Source organism: Colletotrichum scovillei, assembly GCF_011075155.1.
Source record: "Colletotrichum scovillei strain TJNH1 chromosome Unknown Contig00002, whole genome shotgun sequence".
Classification (NCBI taxonomy): Eukaryota; Fungi; Ascomycota; class Sordariomycetes; order Glomerellales; family Glomerellaceae; genus Colletotrichum; species Colletotrichum scovillei.
In genome coordinates, this window is record NW_023336260.1 from 1775678 (window position 1) to 1791225 (window position 15548).

At 53.6% G+C, this 15548-nt stretch overlaps 6 protein-coding genes across 6 annotated transcripts; 3 read left to right on the forward strand and 3 right to left on the reverse strand.

Moving 5' to 3' along the window:
* Positions 1-269: 269 nt before the first annotated feature.
* On the reverse strand, positions 270-921 carry HER10_EVM0012772 (uncharacterized protein; the record flags this gene model as incomplete). Its single annotated transcript, XM_035482158.1, has 2 exons — positions 270-642; positions 704-921. The coding sequence occupies 2 exons, from the start codon at positions 919-921 to the stop codon at positions 270-272; spliced, it is 591 nt and encodes a 196-aa protein (XP_035337818.1).
* A 1402-nt stretch (positions 922-2323) lies between these two features.
* Positions 2324-2988, forward strand: HER10_EVM0001186 (ubiquitin-conjugating enzyme; the record flags this gene model as incomplete). Its single annotated transcript, XM_035470941.1, has 3 exons — positions 2324-2430; positions 2500-2832; positions 2886-2988. 3 exons carry the CDS (start codon positions 2324-2326, stop codon positions 2986-2988), a joined length of 543 nt encoding a protein of 180 aa, XP_035336866.1.
* Positions 2989-3501: 513 nt separating this feature from the next.
* Positions 3502-4118, reverse strand: HER10_EVM0010726 (50S ribosomal protein L31e; the record flags this gene model as incomplete). Its single annotated transcript, XM_035480177.1, has 3 exons — positions 3502-3705; positions 3839-3913; positions 4026-4118. The coding sequence occupies 3 exons, from the start codon at positions 4116-4118 to the stop codon at positions 3502-3504; spliced, it is 372 nt and encodes a 123-aa protein (XP_035337651.1).
* A 436-nt stretch (positions 4119-4554) lies between these two features.
* On the forward strand, positions 4555-6673 carry HER10_EVM0000247 (uncharacterized protein). Its single transcript, XM_035470038.1, has 3 exons — positions 4555-5125; positions 5179-5863; positions 5915-6673. The coding sequence occupies exons 1-3, from the start codon at positions 4947-4949 to the stop codon at positions 6149-6151; spliced, it is 1101 nt and encodes a 366-aa protein (XP_035336790.1). The 5' UTR covers positions 4555-4946; the 3' UTR covers positions 6152-6673.
* Positions 6674-6738: 65 nt separating this feature from the next.
* Positions 6739-8216, reverse strand: HER10_EVM0000443 (PCI domain-containing protein). Its single transcript, XM_035470226.1, has 2 exons — positions 7908-8216; positions 6739-7834 (listed from the first exon to the last, which is right to left on the reverse strand). Exons 1-2 carry the CDS (start codon positions 7938-7940, stop codon positions 6941-6943), a joined length of 927 nt encoding a protein of 308 aa, XP_035336807.1. The 5' UTR covers positions 7941-8216; the 3' UTR covers positions 6739-6940.
* Positions 8217-11166: 2950 nt separating this feature from the next.
* On the forward strand, positions 11167-15543 carry HER10_EVM0001491 (heavy metal translocating P-type ATPase). Its single transcript, XM_035471236.1, has 2 exons — positions 11167-11889; positions 11949-15543. Exons 1-2 carry the CDS (start codon positions 11774-11776, stop codon positions 15331-15333), a joined length of 3501 nt encoding a protein of 1166 aa, XP_035336901.1. The 5' UTR covers positions 11167-11773; the 3' UTR covers positions 15334-15543.
* Positions 15544-15548: the final 5 nt, after the last annotated feature.

Here is a 15548-nt window from a genome sequence, read left to right on the forward strand (position 1 = left end):
AAGAAAAAGCTGCAAACAACTGGAGCCCCAAACTCTCGTACTCAAGTTCAGCAATCGGATGCGGCACCTGGCCAATTTGCGCAAATCAGTAGAACTGTTCTCTCTGCTCTTTGGAACAGAATTTTCGCGTAATGAAAGAACAGCGCTCCTGCCTCGGCCTCAGTTGATCACTGAGCCGCATCAAAACGCCTCCCTTAGACTCGGTTACGTCGGCGGCGCAATTCTCTGCAGGATGTTAGGATAGTAACTAAGTAAACATGTCATTGCACTTACTTGGCAGTCTTGTTGGTAAGTCCATAGTCGCATCGACAGGCCCAGCATATCTTGAAATTGCACTTGGGGCAGGTATGGATGTGCTTGGTCTGCATCCTCTTGCAGACATCACACTGATGGCCTGGTTCATAAAGCGTTTCCCACAAATAGTGGTTATGAAATCCGACCAAGCAAGCGGTTGGGTCTCGCTTGTATTGCTTTGTTGTGGCAACTTCTTTCTTCTCGGCTGCTTTCTTTCGCAGAACGACCTGAACTCCGGTGGGGCTGGTCGTATTGTGAGTTGTCTGCACGTCGGACTGAGTGTTCTTCAATGACTTGGTCGAGACGATGGCCTGGTGCTTGGATGAGGAGTTTGTGGTACTTGGAAGTCTTGATTAAGTTAGTTTATCAGTGAGCTTTCGCCATTTAGGTATAGGAAGGTGTGACTTACGTAGTTGCGCCATCTTTCTGAACACCGTGACGTGTACAAACACAGTCCTCCCGTAGGCAAAGGTGTTTCATCTCCTCAATGGGATCGGCATCGAAGTCGATCAGATCCTCCTCAAAAGGATCAGAGTCGAATTCGATCAGATCTTCCTCAGTAGGACTAGGATCAAACTGGATCAGATCTTCCTCAGGATCGAACTCGATCAGATCTTCCCCGTCCATCTTCTCAGGTTGTCAGAAAACCTAAAAATCAAACGATTAAGGACGATAGTGCGGAAAATAACACCGTATTCCCAGACTTGTGAAGCTGAGGTGAGATAAGTTTGGAAGGTGTAGGATTGGAAAGGGCAAGAAGGCCTGAGGAGAGATGTAAAAACAAAAGAAGGGAAGTGGAAAAGTGGGAAGGAGCGTGGCTTCCTTTACTGCCTTGTGCAATGCTCTTCTTAAAGCACTTTATTCTGAAGTGAATATGCTGCAAAAGGCAAGAAGTTCCATAGACCAGACTCATTCAATCCTGCCTGTATCATGGGTGCTTTAGAACCATAGCTTGACAGGTTAGCATATTGCATACCTACGTAAAGCAGAAATGATCATTGGCATTAAACTCAAATTAAGTTCATCTCCTCAAAATGTGGTATATATGCCAGCTTCGATATCACGTATACTTGAGTCTGCAAAGCAGATATGATTAGGGGCATTGTTGATCTTTGAACTTGGTATCGATGCTCACGAGGACCGAAATTTGATGACAAGGAAGGGCATGAACACTGAGTACATACTCAAGACCAGACCACTGAAGGATGATGTTTTAACTTTTGACACATACTACAGGCTCTGTCCTACAACTTTGCGGTTCAGGCGTTCCTAGTAGCTGATAATCAAATACATCATTTGCTATAAACTTGTGTATAAGTGTACGATGCTTTCTTTTGAATGGACACATTTATTGCTCAAAGGAAGAAACGTCCAACTATGTAGCATTGAAATAGCGAACGAGGTATCCCTCAAACTGCAGCACCGTGGCCTTTGCCCAAGTCACTAGGTATCACAAAGAGACCAGTGATTCCGTAAATCACAGGCGACCAATCGCGAAGTACATTCTCAATTGAAAATGCATGTTCAATCCGCTCTTGGGGAACAGAAACCTTCCATAAGTCATGGTTGATCCAAAGGAAATCATTAAGTCATTGAAAGTCTGGAAATTGGCGTAAAAAAGGTGCGATTAAGGCTCGAATTAAGATGTAAGGTGAGGTCGTTGATTCGTACTCGCCGTTGACTTTGGTAACGGCGGCGACGACGCTAGGCCAAAAGCGGGTGCCAAAGTCAGCGCGTCGCCCAGGTACCAGCGTCTCCGATTCCCCATCCCTGCCCTTCTCGCCCTACAGAACAATTGCCTTCTGTTGTTCTTGACGCTGCAGGCTTCCAACCTCTCCCCTTGATCATCTTCCCGCACATTGCATTTCCCTGCACATAAGTACTGGCTGGCCGGATATCACCTCGCCTTAGCAAACACCTACCTGCTTCATCCCAGTTCTCATCCCAGCCTCCCAGCCTCAAGACGCCCCCTTCGCCTCGACCAGTGCTCTTTGCGATTGCTTCTTTCCATCTCACGACATTTGCGACAATGGACTACATCATGGAGGACACCCAGAACTCCGCTCCCGGAAGCGTTCCAGCAGCTAAGATTGCTGGCGCCAGGAAGGGACCTGATGCTCAGAGCGTCACCAAGAGGTATGAATATCTCGTTGCAAGACGTTGCCGTCTCATCTACGACCAGATGGACTGATTCCATGACCACAGATTGCAGACGGAATTGATGCAGCTTATGACTTCTCCCGCTCCCGGCGTCTCAGCATTCCCTTCGGCAGACGGCAACCTCATGTCGTGGACGGCGACGATTGAGGGACCCGAACAGACTCCCTATGCCGGCCTGACGCTCAAGCTCAGCTTGTCGTTCCCCAACAATTACCCCTACGCTGCGCCAACGGTGCTCTTCACGACGCCCATCTACCACCCCAACTTCGACTTCTCTGGCCGCATCTGCTTGGATATCCTAAAGGACAAGTGGACACCCGCCTACAACATTCAAACTGTACTCCTCAGTTTGCAGAGTCTGCTGGGCGAGCCAAACAAGTGAGTTGCCCCGGCAAAAAGTGGTTCGTTTGCCAATGCTAATATGGAGTCAGTGCTTCTCCTCTCAACGGCGAGGCCGCAGAGTTGTGGGACAAGGACCCCGAAGAGTTCAAGCGTAAGGTCCTCGCTCGTCACCGCGATGTTGAGGATGAGTGAGCGTGGACTGGCTTGTGGATGACACGAGAATGAGAAAACATTGTTTCGAGCACTGGAGAATTGGAGTCTATCATGTATGATTACGGGCCGGTTGTTTTGGAACTCTTTTTGTTAGGAATTGGACTGCATTGCATGGTCGGGACTTGGCCTTCAGGATTGGGGTATATCCTGTTCATCTGCTTCTGGCAGACCGCGACCAAGACGATAAAAAAAGAAGACCCTGTTGGACGATGTGTGTTACATGAACCACAAGAGATTGATGTCCCAAAAAGCCTTCGTCATCGTTCACCATTTGCCTGACACATACGCAACGCTTCCTTCGCGCGCACTTTGGCGCAGACAAAAAATAACATTCCACCACATCGCGGGGTCCAATACTAGTAAAAAGTCGTCGAAGTCGTGTGGGGAATCAAGCGTTGTTCACATTTCCGTCGATTTTGTATGTGAGACTAGAATGCCGAATGCAACTCCGATGCCTTTATGCCGCCCTGAAACCATCCCAAAGAGAACTTTTTACTCCTCAACGACAACAGTCTGGAGACCCTTGGGGTTCTTGACGTTGACGGCCTGGACGTAGCTGTACAGCTTCTCCTTGGCACCCTCCTCGTCGTTTCGTCTGCGGGAGATGCGGATGCGGAGTCTGTAGGGAACGCCCTTGATGCCCTGCTCCCAAACCTTCTTGTTCAGCTGGGGGTCAACGCGGACGTCGGAGGTACCCTATACGAATCACGAGGTTAGTGAGCATTCTTCTGGTATCTATCCATATAGTGTGGTTCGATATGGTGCCGATTGGTGTTGTTGGGTGCTGGATGCAAAATTTCGGGATGGGTTCGAGAGGGACAAGACGTACCATGGCCTGGAGAGCGAAAGCCTTGATCTCCTTGATGGCACGGGGAGCGCGCTTCTTGAAGGAAACGCCGTGGAGCTACAGAACAAAAATTGTCAGCATTGCTATGCTATGCTACCGGTTCGCCATCGTGGGCCATTGAATTCGCTGTCGACGGCGTCCTTTTTTCTCTCCTCGGGGAAATACTAACGCGCTTGTGCATGTGGACGGTGTACTCGCGAGCGACGACATCAGCGATGGCGGAACGCTGCTTTCCGGCGGGCTTCTTCTGCTTGGTCGACATTTTGGCGGTACCTCTCGTTGGGCGGTTCGGTCGTCGGGATCGCGGAGTCGAATTGTCTAAGAAGTTGTCGATGTGATGGTTTTGCGTAGTCCGGCAGGTCATCCCACAAAATGTGAAGCGAGAAATTGCAAGCCCTACCTGCTTTTCCGTGGCTGAGGCGGGGCCTGTGCTTGTGGCTGGGTAGCTGAGGTAATGCGGCGTTTTCGTTCCACCTGTCCCTCTTTTCTCGAGATGGGGCACGTGACGTTGCTCAAGAAAACGTCTGAGTGCCTGAGAAGCTAAGGCGCTGCAGTAAGGTGGACTCGTGTGTGGGTGGGACCACACTGACAGTGGGAAAGCGCGCTTTTTCGGAGGAAAGTACGTACAGGTGGGTCGTATCCCCCCTGACCAGACAACCTGAACGAAATTAGTGTCTGGGTCTGAGTGCTTGCTTGATCTGCTGTTATGCCGTATCCCAACGGCATCCAAGACTCAAGCCATCACGCCCTGCAGCGCCATCGTCAATCACACTGACGCTGTCAGTTTGCGCCGTGCGCGATCCTTCCCTTCTTACGCTCGTTCAGTACACAAACCGACCTGGGGGAAGCCTAGCAACCGACGAGTAGACAGCCACGCTACGACCGAACCTTTGCGGAGTGCACCTGCCAAACCTCATTTACGATATTCGTACCGCGCTTCTCCGACGACCAAAACTTCGACTTCGCACCACCCGACGACAGCGACTCTGTCGGCCGCCGTTTCCTTTTCGTCCGACTTCTCTTTATCAATCACTACATAATTTTGATTTCGATTCTCGATTCTTCTCGCGAATCCAACCCGCTCGATATCATGGAGGACCGATCAACTGGGGCCTCCGGCTCGCCCTCTCCTCAGCCAGACCTGCACCGGAACCGATTGCCGACTCTGTTTGAGGTCTTGAGTCGTCGAACCCTGCCGCCCGTCGACCTCTTCTCGTTCTACATTTTCATGAGAGATCAGCAAAAATCCGTCGATTACCTCGATTTCTGGTATTTGCAAACGGCAACCCATAATCACGCGTTTGGTCACTAACGAAGGATAGGCTCGATGTTGCTCAGCACATGTCCTTGTGCCGGCACTATGTGCGCGAACTCCGCAGATCCGTTCTAGTTGGAACACCTGACTTGGATAAGTCGGGCTCCAAGCGGTCTTCTCAGATCTTGGATGGACTTGGTGACATGAGCCATTCCGCCGCCGGCCCATCAATGTATGCCACCGAAAAGGAGAAGAACCAGGATGCCCAGATGTCGGCCTACCTGAGAGAAGAGGCCCAAGACTCCCCTCAAAGCAGCACTGGAGAACATCGCAGCCGTCCCAGTGGGGCTTTCAGCACCCCGCGCGACCTGACCACGGATTCCAACTCTCCCGCACATACTGTCGCGAGACAGGATATCCGGGCTTCGGCGGAGAAGATCCTCTACACCTTCCTCCTTCCGGGCGCAGAGCGTGAAATCATTCTCCCGGGCTCCATTACTCAGGACGTCACGACTTCCATTGAGGACTTTGGTAGAGACGATCCAGAGGTGTTTGACGTTGCCAAGGACTACGTCTTTCAGGCTATGGAACGCGATGCCTTCCCCAACTTCTTGAGAATGAAGGCCCTTGGCAACCTCATCCCGACCACTCTCCAGATCAGAATGATTGTTGGTCTTCTGGCCATGTTTGGTGGCTTCTGGGCCGCTTTCATCCTCATCTTCCTCAATGCCCCCCGAACTACCAGATGCTGGGTGAGTTTCTTCATGACCTCATATCTTACCTCCTGCTAACTTGTCTTTCAGCTTATCCTTCCATTTACTGTTGGTGTCTACTTCCTCGCATCATACCAGTACTCTCTGGATCCTGTCCTCGCTCTCATCGGCCTCAGCGAGTACACGCCGTTCAACTTCTCTCGAATTCGTGAGCCCTACGTTCGTAAGCTCCTTGCTAAGCGGTCTATCATGGTCCTCGCCGTCACAATTTTAATCGACGCCGCGCTCTGTGTGCTTTTCATCCTTGTCCCCGGCAAACGGTTGTAAAATGCCTTGTTTTATCCGGGACCACAACAAAGGATGCGTTGCAATACCCCAGACACAACAACAATGCGGCCCCATTCTACATTACAGATGTAATAGTATGGACGCTTTGTCTGTCAAAGAGAGAGCTTTTACGAACGTTACGACCCCCAGGATTTTGAGCGACAGAGTTTCCCAAATTTTCGGTTTTGATTCGGTCTTCCATTCAGGATACCAGAGAGGCATGGCGTAGGGAAAGTCGAGGCCCCCAAGGGGACATAACCTCGCACACGGCGTTCAACAAGGGACAGATTTAATTTCTTTTCAATGTAAACAAGGCATTGGTGTATCATTATCGACACTGCGAGAATCGACACCGGAATCCTCGCCACCGAAGGCAGGTAAAACTGCAAGGCGGCAGAGAAAGAGGCGGAGGAGAGGCGACAGGAGACTTTTGGCTTCGACACATTCGTTCACTTTCTACATTCCCTTAACATTTTATCAATGGCACGCTAGATAGGCATCACAGAACAGGAAACGGCAGAGGTTAATCTCTGTTAGTATTATCGAATTCGATGTTGACTGTGTTTATTGAGTTCTCATGATGTATCGTGATAATGCCTGTGCTACTTTTCGGCTGTCTTCCCTTCAGCCATCATCTTATGCCACGTCCTGACCGTCTATCAAGTGCCACCGAGCCTCCAACGGGTTCTCTGGCCGATGGTCCCCATGGGTAACGCCGGGAAAAGTGTTCCCGAGACGAGCCGGAAGTGTCCTCTACAGCTCCGGCTTTACTAGCAACCAATCAATCCACTAAAGCTTCCGTCGGCTGGCACGCTTCTTCTCCTGCTCGTCATCCTCCTCGTCCACGTCCATGGCCTCGTCGTCAATCTCCTCCGTGTTGTCCATCATGCTGGTGCTACCTCGCTTATTGTACCGCTGCGCCCTAGACGTGTGGCCCAAGAAGCCGCCTACCCTCTCCCCACTGCTGCTGCCGCCGTGCTGTGCATGACCGACGGCAAGCTTCCTGCCCCCGGGACCACCGGCGCCCCCCGCCTCGGGATCCTTCTTGACGTCCTCGACGAGCTTGGCCAGACGGGCGTCCTGCGCGGCCTTTTCGCGCTGGCGGCGGGCCGCGGCGTCGCGGATGCCTGCGATCTGGGATTCGAGGTCGCCGAGGGTCGATTCGCAGCGGCTGGACCAGGCGCGGAGGGCGGCGATCATGGGCGGGACGGCGCCGGGGGCAAGATCGCGGAGGGCGGCGAGGGAGTTCACCTGGACGACTTGACGGTGGGGGTCGAGGGTCGCGTCGAGGAGGCCGGCGTAGATTGCGGAGATGACGAGGTCTTCCAGGGCGCGGGTGGAGGAGAGGCCGAGGGCGGACTGGAGGGCTGCGTAGGTCAGGTTCGAGCGGTCGCGGGCCAGGGTCAGGAGGGAGAGCTGGCGGAGCTTGAGGGTTTGGGCATCGTTGAGCTGGGGCAGGCTCCCCGATGCCGAGGCGGATTGGTAGGTGGCGTAGGTGCCGTGGGAGAAGAGCTCGAGGAGGCGGAGGTGCGGTTCGAAGTCGGGGGACTGGGCGAGGGCTTGGATTTGCGGGGTCTCGAGGAGCTCTGTGAAGAGGAAGGTGTTTGGGTTTGATGTTGCGCGGGTGACGAGGTCGGCTGCGGCGCGGGGGGATGTTGCTGACTTGCTCAGGGCCAGGAAGGGCTGTTGTTGAGAGGTGGTTAGCATTTGCGTCCGTAGATGAGCAGAGTGTGTAGTATTGGTTTGGGCGGCTTACCTCGAGAGCATTGAGAGCTTTGGTCTGCTCCATCGTGAGAGCTGCTCGTCTGTGATGTTCACGAAGCTCCGAGGTGGGGTACTACTGCTGTAGGAGTAGCTGTCGTCACTACCTGCAATAGCACAATGTGGGGTTGGCTTGACGAGGCTGAAGGTAGGTTGGTCCAACTCGCTGGGGATCGGACGAGACGAGGCTGAGAAGGATGGTCGCTTTCGGAGGATGCTACCTCTCTGTCGTGCTGTCAGAGGTTGGCAAATCGTAGCGTAAGGGTGTGAGGAAGCGAAGGGGGTTTGGTTCGTTTGTGGTGTGTTTCCTTTGGAGATCGTTCTGAGGACGAAGCTTGTGTCAGATCCGTTTGAGGTGCCCATCCAGACAGGGCCACTGCAAGAGCGAATGGGGACGCTGCCACAGAGGTCGGGTGCCTTAGTGGCGCGGGGCAAAGTGTGTTCGGGGGCACCTGGCAGGGTGCTGGTGGGGTCAACACATCTTACCTTACAGAGTAAGCCCAGGTATCTTACCTAACCGAACGTGTTTACCTCAGTAACCTTACCTAAGGCAAGCATTCTCGAGGCACACCTTAAGTCGAGGCCGGATGGGGCATCCCGCACCAGCCGGGCCGCTGACGGGAATTGGAATGGAAGCTCTTCTGCATTCCCTCCGGAGGTCTCACTTCAGGTTGGACAAGAAAGGAGCATGGCAGATAACTGGTCCCTTTGTCTCCATCCCGTTGACCAGGAGCCATGGCGACACTGGCAATGATCGTTTCCTCGTGAATTGATCTGAAGCTAAAACGGCTTCGAGAAGCAACCGTGGGAAGTTGGAGCCGGAGCTTGGCGATATGATCTTACAAGGAACTGGGTTTCTTCACGAAAATCTCCCGAAGATCAATTGGCGTCCGTAGCCACATGCCATCATTCTTTCAATCTTGCTGCAATACTGTTGCATGCCATTTTACCTTCCATATCCGGGTGGTTTTAGAGGATCTTGAATACATTGCAGATATGAATGATGGGCTATGCAGCTTACATTGGAGCTTGGCACAGGTAGTCAGTCGAATCAGCGTCATAACCCCCCTCTTCAGAAGCACGCATCGTACGTTATCGATAGCAGACTGGACTTTTTTCCCCCTCGTTGTTGACATCGAACTGGGTATCAAGGTTTGTTGCCGGCGGTCTGGAAAAAAGAAGTTGACAGAATTGTTTGGTCGGTCCGTCGGAAACTCAAAATAAAGTCATGGTGGAAGTCGGGTCTAAGGAACGACAGACCGATACCGAGTACAACGTGAAATCGAAAGACACGGACTTGCGTACACATGGAGTCTGACGAATATCAATCCATAGGGATAAAGATCGGAGCCACGAATCAATCATATGCCGCTGTCATCGCTGTTCAGTCTTGTTGATTTGCAATTCTCATGTGTTCAGTTCAAGAGACACGGAACACGGCTCTCAGGAGCATGAAGCATAGCGCCCACAGTTCCCACTCCGAGACGCGCCGGATCTAAACCGTCCAATGGAGAGTTAGGATGGACTGGTTTCTGGCGAGCCAGTCACCCAGAATGCTAGGCTGGTCTGAGGCTGAAGCTCAATCCGAACCCAGGAGTCCCCTTGGACCCTAAAAACTGCCTCAAGTGACCGTGCCCCCCGAATGTTTCGTTAGCCAAGCTCAGGACTCAGGTGCGTCGTCGTGTTCCGTTCCTCGCGCAAGCGCTCCCTAGACCCCGGACGAGGAAAAGTGAGGGGTGTGTTTGCGTGTACCGATAGATACGAAAGGTCGTAGTGAGCGAGGGAGCGTGGCAATGAGTTCTAGCACCCATCAGCTCAGCTTACCCAAGTCCAGTCAGTTGAAGCCAGTCAGCCCAGTCAGTCTTACGTGCTGCCCCCGGGAAGTGCCATGAATAGTCTTCCTGTAGAAAATGCACAGCCGGACCTAGCCCTGACTCGATGTCTCACCGGTCAAGGAATGGTATCCATAGTCGTACACCTATCCGCAAAGAAGAGGTCTTCAAGTCCTCGTGGATGATGGGCAGTAAATGAACCTGTGAGCGATGTGACATCTGACAGATTGGTACTGCGTAGGTAGGCGGTGCGCCAGACAAGGAGCGGATAGATATTGGTTGATCTGGACGAGTCGAGGTTAGTGCGAGGTTCTCGCGATCCCCCCACTGATCTCTTTTTGGCCCAGAAATAGACCAAGAGCAAGAGCGCAAAGTGGTCAAAAGGAGATGGAAGGAGAGAAGTGGGAGGGGACCCGGCCCAGGTGTGGCGCCCGAGCACCGAAAGCTGCAGTGCGGGCTGGGATCACCCGTGCGAATCTCGTTGGTCACTTCGGCCACGCCCATCGAGTCGTCGACACAATTCTATCCGTACAAGTGCCGTCCTTCTTTCCAATGTACACAGTCACTCTCTTTCTCTCGTGTGTCTCGTTCTTCAAGGTCGACTCGTGGCAATGATGCGAAGACTCGCGGCGCCAGGTGACGGTTTTGGTGTAGCCCATGAGGTAATCAGTGACCTTAGTCAGGGGCGAAGCTCGGGAGCAACGTAAAATAAAAAAGACTCGGGGTTCAGGAGGCGTCACTGGAAAACAATTAACAGAAGCCAAGATGAGGATAAGAGCAGGGGCAAAGGTCTTGTTGCTGGAGTTCTAACTACAAAAAGCAACAGAAGAAACCCAACCGCACGAGCCCCCAAAACGAATGCAGCCGTTGTCAGTCATGGGGAATATGGAATAGGTATGGCAACACTAGACAGTTCTGTCATGGCTGGAATTGGCGCTGAGAGCGTTGCAGTTTTGCAGTTGGCGTCGCAATTGCCCCCAGGAGTTGTTCAATGTTCCGTTCCAAGTGTCCACACACATACACAGCACAGGCAGAGACACAGACACAGACAGTCAGACGCACCAGCAGCAGCAAGCGCACACCCCCTTCGGGCCATTGGGGCCACTTCCCTCCCACACACCCTGGTTGCCAGTCCCACGATTGCGCCAGATGATTACCTTAGATCCCGGCTACACCGCGCGCACCCACACGCCGCCGCTCCGTCTTCTTCTCCTGGCCCTGCAGCCCACCTACCTTACCTTACGGATACCTTGCCGTACCTTACTTTTGTTACAACTTACGAAGTACCGCCCCCCTAGTCAAGCAGTGCTGATGCTGGTTTGTAACTTTGCTTCACTGGCCGCTGCTACTACCGCTGCATTGCATCCAGGTGTGGACATTCCCACACTCCTCCCACTCCCACTCCCATCAGTACCATGGGCGGCGGACCTTCAGTCCCATTCCTGCCGGTCCACGAAACTTTGGCTGACAAAAGCCGACCTTCCGCTTCCGTCCCCCCCCAAGCCTCTCTTTCGCCTTCCATTCTGCCCATCGTGCCATTGATTGCCGCCGTTCTTCTTCTAGCCTCCCGGGCCCTTGATTCTTAATCCTACCTTGACCCGGCTTCTTTTTTGCGCGCTGCCTCACTTAACTCACGTACGTACGCTTACTTTTACGCACCAACATACTCTCTCCGTACGCATACGCGAACACGTACACTCGTACACTCAAACACCACGATACCCACCTTTTCAGTATCCGTACATAGTACTCGGAAGCCGGTCTTCTGGAGCATTTCCCGAAAGTCTCTCTCTTCCAGCTTTACCTCGAGTCCTTGTTTCGTCTCGACTTCGATCCCGTCTTCGAATAATCTCCCAAAAAAGACTCCTCCTACCTCTCTATGGACAGCTAGCACTATCATGAAAGATTGGTGCTAGATAAGCTGTGGAAAAAGTCCCGAAACCGAAGCATAACCAAAGACCGAGGCTGGCCCTATACTCACACCGCGCCCGCTTCCTGAGCGCAAACCTCCCAGAGACAGATCGACACCATGGCTCCTCCGGCCATTAGAGTACCGAGGAAGAGCGAGAGTGGTCCTATGGCTACTCTCGCCACACCAACAGCAACCCAGTGGGCGACGACGACCCTCAAGGTCGGCGGCATGACGTGAGTTGCGCTCTGTTGCGACGTGTTGCCGCTTCGATATGCTTACCCAGTTTCAACAGATGTGGCGCATGCACTTCAGCAGTAGAGTCGGGCTTCAGAGGTGTAGAAGGTGTAGGAAGCGTCTCTGTCGCCTTGGTCATGGAGCGAGCGGTAGTAATGCACAACCCCGAAGTCATCTCTGCCGAGCAGATCGCCGAGATTATTGAAGACCGAGGATTCGACGCCGAAGTACTCTCCACCGATCTACCCTCACCAATGTTCCCAGCAAAGCAAGACCTGTTTGATGCCGAGGAGGACAGCGGATTGATGACAACAACCGTCGCCATAGAGGGAATGACGTGCGGCGCATGCACATCAGCCGTTGAAGGAGGGTTCAAAGACGTGGCAGGCGTAAAGAACTTCAGCATATCCTTGCTCTCCGAAAGAGCCGTCATTGAGCATGACCCGACACTACTCAGCGCCGAGAAAATTGCGGAAATTATTGAAGACCGAGGCTTTGGCGCCGAGATCGTAGACAGCGAAAGCGCACAAGAAAAGCCCAGAGCCAGCTGCAATCCCACGAGCTCTGTCGCCACTACAACAGTCGCAATTGAGGGCATGACTTGTGGCGCCTGTACATCTGCGGTTGAGGGCGGATTCAAGGAGGTGGGGGGTGTTTTGCGCTTCAACATCAGCTTGTTAGCTGAGCGTGCCGTTATTACCCACGACACATCAAAGCTTCCAGCGGAGAAGATCGCCGAGATCATCGAGGATCGTGGCTTCGGTGCTGAGATTTTGTCGACTGCGTTCGAGACGTCAGCAAACGGTGCAGGAGGAAATTCCACCGCTCAATTCAAGATTTACGGCAACCCAGATGCCACGGCCGCCATGGCCCTGGAAGCAAAGCTTCTCACCATCACCGGTATCAATTCTGCTAAGCTCAGCTTGGCTACCTCCAGATTGACGGTGACGCATCAGGCCAATCTGATCGGTCTGCGTGGAATCGTCGAGGCTGTCGAGGCCGAGGGCCTCAACGCCCTGGTGTCCGACAACGACGACAACAACGCCCAGCTCGAGTCCCTGGCCAAGACCAGAGAGATCAACGAGTGGCGGAGAGCCTTCAAGTTGTCTCTGTCGTTTGCCATTCCCGTATTTTTTATCAGTATGATTTTGCCCATGTGCTTCCCAAGCCTTGACTTTGGCAGCTGGGAGCTTCTTCCTGGCATCTTCGTTGGCGATTTGGTCTGTTTGGCCCTTACGATACCCGTCCAATTCGGCATTGGAAAGCGTTTCTATATTTCAGGTTGGAAATCCATCAAGCATGGATCACCGACCATGGACGTCCTCGTCATCCTCGGCACCTCATGCGCCTTCTTCTTCAGTATCATGGCCATGCTGGTGTCATTCCTTTTCCCGCCGCACACCAGACCCGCCACTATTTTCGACACTAGCACGATGTTGATTACATTCGTCACACTCGGCAGGTTTTTGGAGAACCGCGCCAAGGGTCAGACTTCCAAGGCCCTCTCGCGTCTAATGTCTCTGGCACCGTCCATGGCTACTATTTACGCTGACCCGATCGCTGCCGAAAAGGCTGCCGAGGGTTGGGAGAACTCGACTATCTCCGGCGAGCCCAAGACGCCCAACCGTGATGGTCACGCTGCAGAGGAGAAGGTCATTCCCACCGAGCTGCTTCAGGTTGGAGATGTCGTCATCCTTCGCCCTGGTGACAAGATTCCGGCCGACGGTATGATGGTCCGTGGAGAGACGTATGTCGATGAGAGCATGGTAACTGGCGAGGCTATGCCCGTCAACAAGAAGAAGGGCAGCTACCTCATCGGCGGTACCGTCAACGGCCATGGACGTGTCGACTTCCGAGTGACGAGGGCTGGCCGCGACACGCAGCTGAGCCAGATTGTCAAGCTCGTCCAGGATGCCCAGACCACTCGTGCTCCCATCCAGCGACTCGCTGACACGATTGCCGGCTACTTCGTGCCGATTATTCTTATGCTCGGTTTCCTTACATTCCTCGTTTGGATGATCCTCAGCCATGCGCTCAAGAACCCACCCAAGATCTTCACTCAGGAAGCTAGTGGCGGTAAGATCATGGTGTGCGTCAAGCTCTGCATCTCTGTCATTGTTTTCGCCTGCCCCTGTGCTCTCGGCTTGGCTACTCCCACCGCCGTCATGGTTGGCACCGGAATCGGTGCCGAGAACGGTATCCTCGTCAAGGGTGGAGCTGCTCTGGAGACAACGACTAGAATTACCCAGATCGTTTTGGACAAGACTGGTACAATTACCTACGGCAAGATGAGCGTAGCCAAGATGAGCCTCATCTCGTCCTGGCAAGACAACGAGTGGCGTCGCCGACTTTGGTGGCATATTGTCGGCCTCGCTGAAATGGGCAGTGAACACCCTGTCGGAAGAGCTGTTCTCAATGCTGCAAAGACTGAGCTTGGCCTAGACGAAGAGGCCACTGTCGACGGCAGCGTTGGCGAATTCAAGGCAGCGGTTGGAAAAGGTATCAACGCGCTTGTCGAACCCGCCGTCAGCAACGAACGTACCCGATACCGTGTTCTTCTCGGCAATGTTCGTTTCCTCCGAGAGAACAACGTCGACGTCCCGGCCGAAGCTGTCGAGGCGTCTGAGCAACTCAACGCGAAGGCCAACTCCAGCTCGAAGAACACCTCTGCCGGCACCACCAACATCTTTGTTGCCATCGACGGCCAGTACACAGGTCACCTCTGCCTCGCTGATACAATCAAGGAGGGTGCCGCTGCTGCCATTGCTGTCCTCCACCGGATGAAGATCAAGACCGCCATCGTCACTGGCGACCAGCGTTCCACTGCTGTGGCCGTGGCTGCGGCCGTCGGCATTTCCCCCGACAACGTGTTCGCTGGCGTATCCCCCGACCAGAAACAGGCTATTGTGCAGCAGCTCCAGGATCAGGGCGAAGTCGTCGGCATGGTCGGCGACGGTATCAACGATTCCCCCGCCCTCGCAACCGCTGACGTCGGTATTGCCATGGCCAGCGGCACAGACGTCGCCATGGAGGCGGCCGACGTCGTTCTCATGCGTCCCACCGACTTGATGGACATCCCCGCCGCGCTTCACCTCGCCCGCTCCATCTTCAACCGCATCAAGCTCAACCTAGCCTGGGCCTGCTTGTACAACGCCATCGGTCTCCCCTTCGCCATGGGCGTCTTCCTGCCCTTTGGCTTCCACCTCCACCCGATGGCCGCCGGCGCCGCCATGGCCTGCAGCAGTGTCAGCGTCGTTGTCAGCAGTCTCCTGCTCAAGTTCTGGACGCGCCCGAGCTACATGATCGACCCCTCTGCCCAGACGAAGAGACGCGGCTTCGGCATCTTGAGTAGAGTCAAGTATGTCGTGCGCAGACTCAGAGGCAAGCGGACGCAGGATCAGGGTTACGTCCCCCTGGCCAACATGGCGGATCGGGATGAGTAAAGCGATGAATTAGTCGTCAATTTCCTATTGTTTTTGTGGATACCTGTATAGAATCAGGTGTAAAGCCTCCGTTCGGGGCGGAACTGGTCCAGTGTGGCCAATCCCCTCTTCTCACCAGAGAAAAGAAAATATAGTTTAACCTGGCGTATAAGCCGGACGGTTCCTTATGTTTTTCAATCCGTCCTCCGTCTTAGTAGCATAGCAATGGAGTCAAA

Bases quoted from the DNA above. Each gene is read 5' to 3' on its own strand.
- HER10_EVM0000247 (XM_035470038.1), top strand. From the start codon at position 4,947: ATGGAGGACCGATCAACTGGGGCCTCCGGCTCGCCCTCTCCTCAGCCA. The intron at 5,126-5,178 runs GTATTTGCAAAC...AACGAAGGATAG, and splicing joins GTCGATTACCTCGATTTCTG to GCTCGATGTTGCTCAGCACA. The intron at 5,864-5,914 runs GTGAGTTTCTTC...CTTGTCTTTCAG, and splicing joins CCCGAACTACCAGATGCTGG to CTTATCCTTCCATTTACTGT.
- HER10_EVM0000443 (XM_035470226.1), bottom strand. From the start codon at position 7,940: ATGGAGCAGACCAAAGCTCTCAATGCTCTCGAG. The intron at 7,835-7,907 runs GTAAGCCGCCCA...TCTCAACAACAG, and splicing joins AAGCTCTCAATGCTCTCGAG to CCCTTCCTGGCCCTGAGCAA.
- HER10_EVM0001491 (XM_035471236.1), top strand. From the start codon at position 11,774: ATGGCTCCTCCGGCCATTAGAGTACCGAGGAAGAGCGAGAGTGGTCCT. The intron at 11,890-11,948 runs GTGAGTTGCGCT...CAGTTTCAACAG, and splicing joins CTCAAGGTCGGCGGCATGAC to ATGTGGCGCATGCACTTCAG.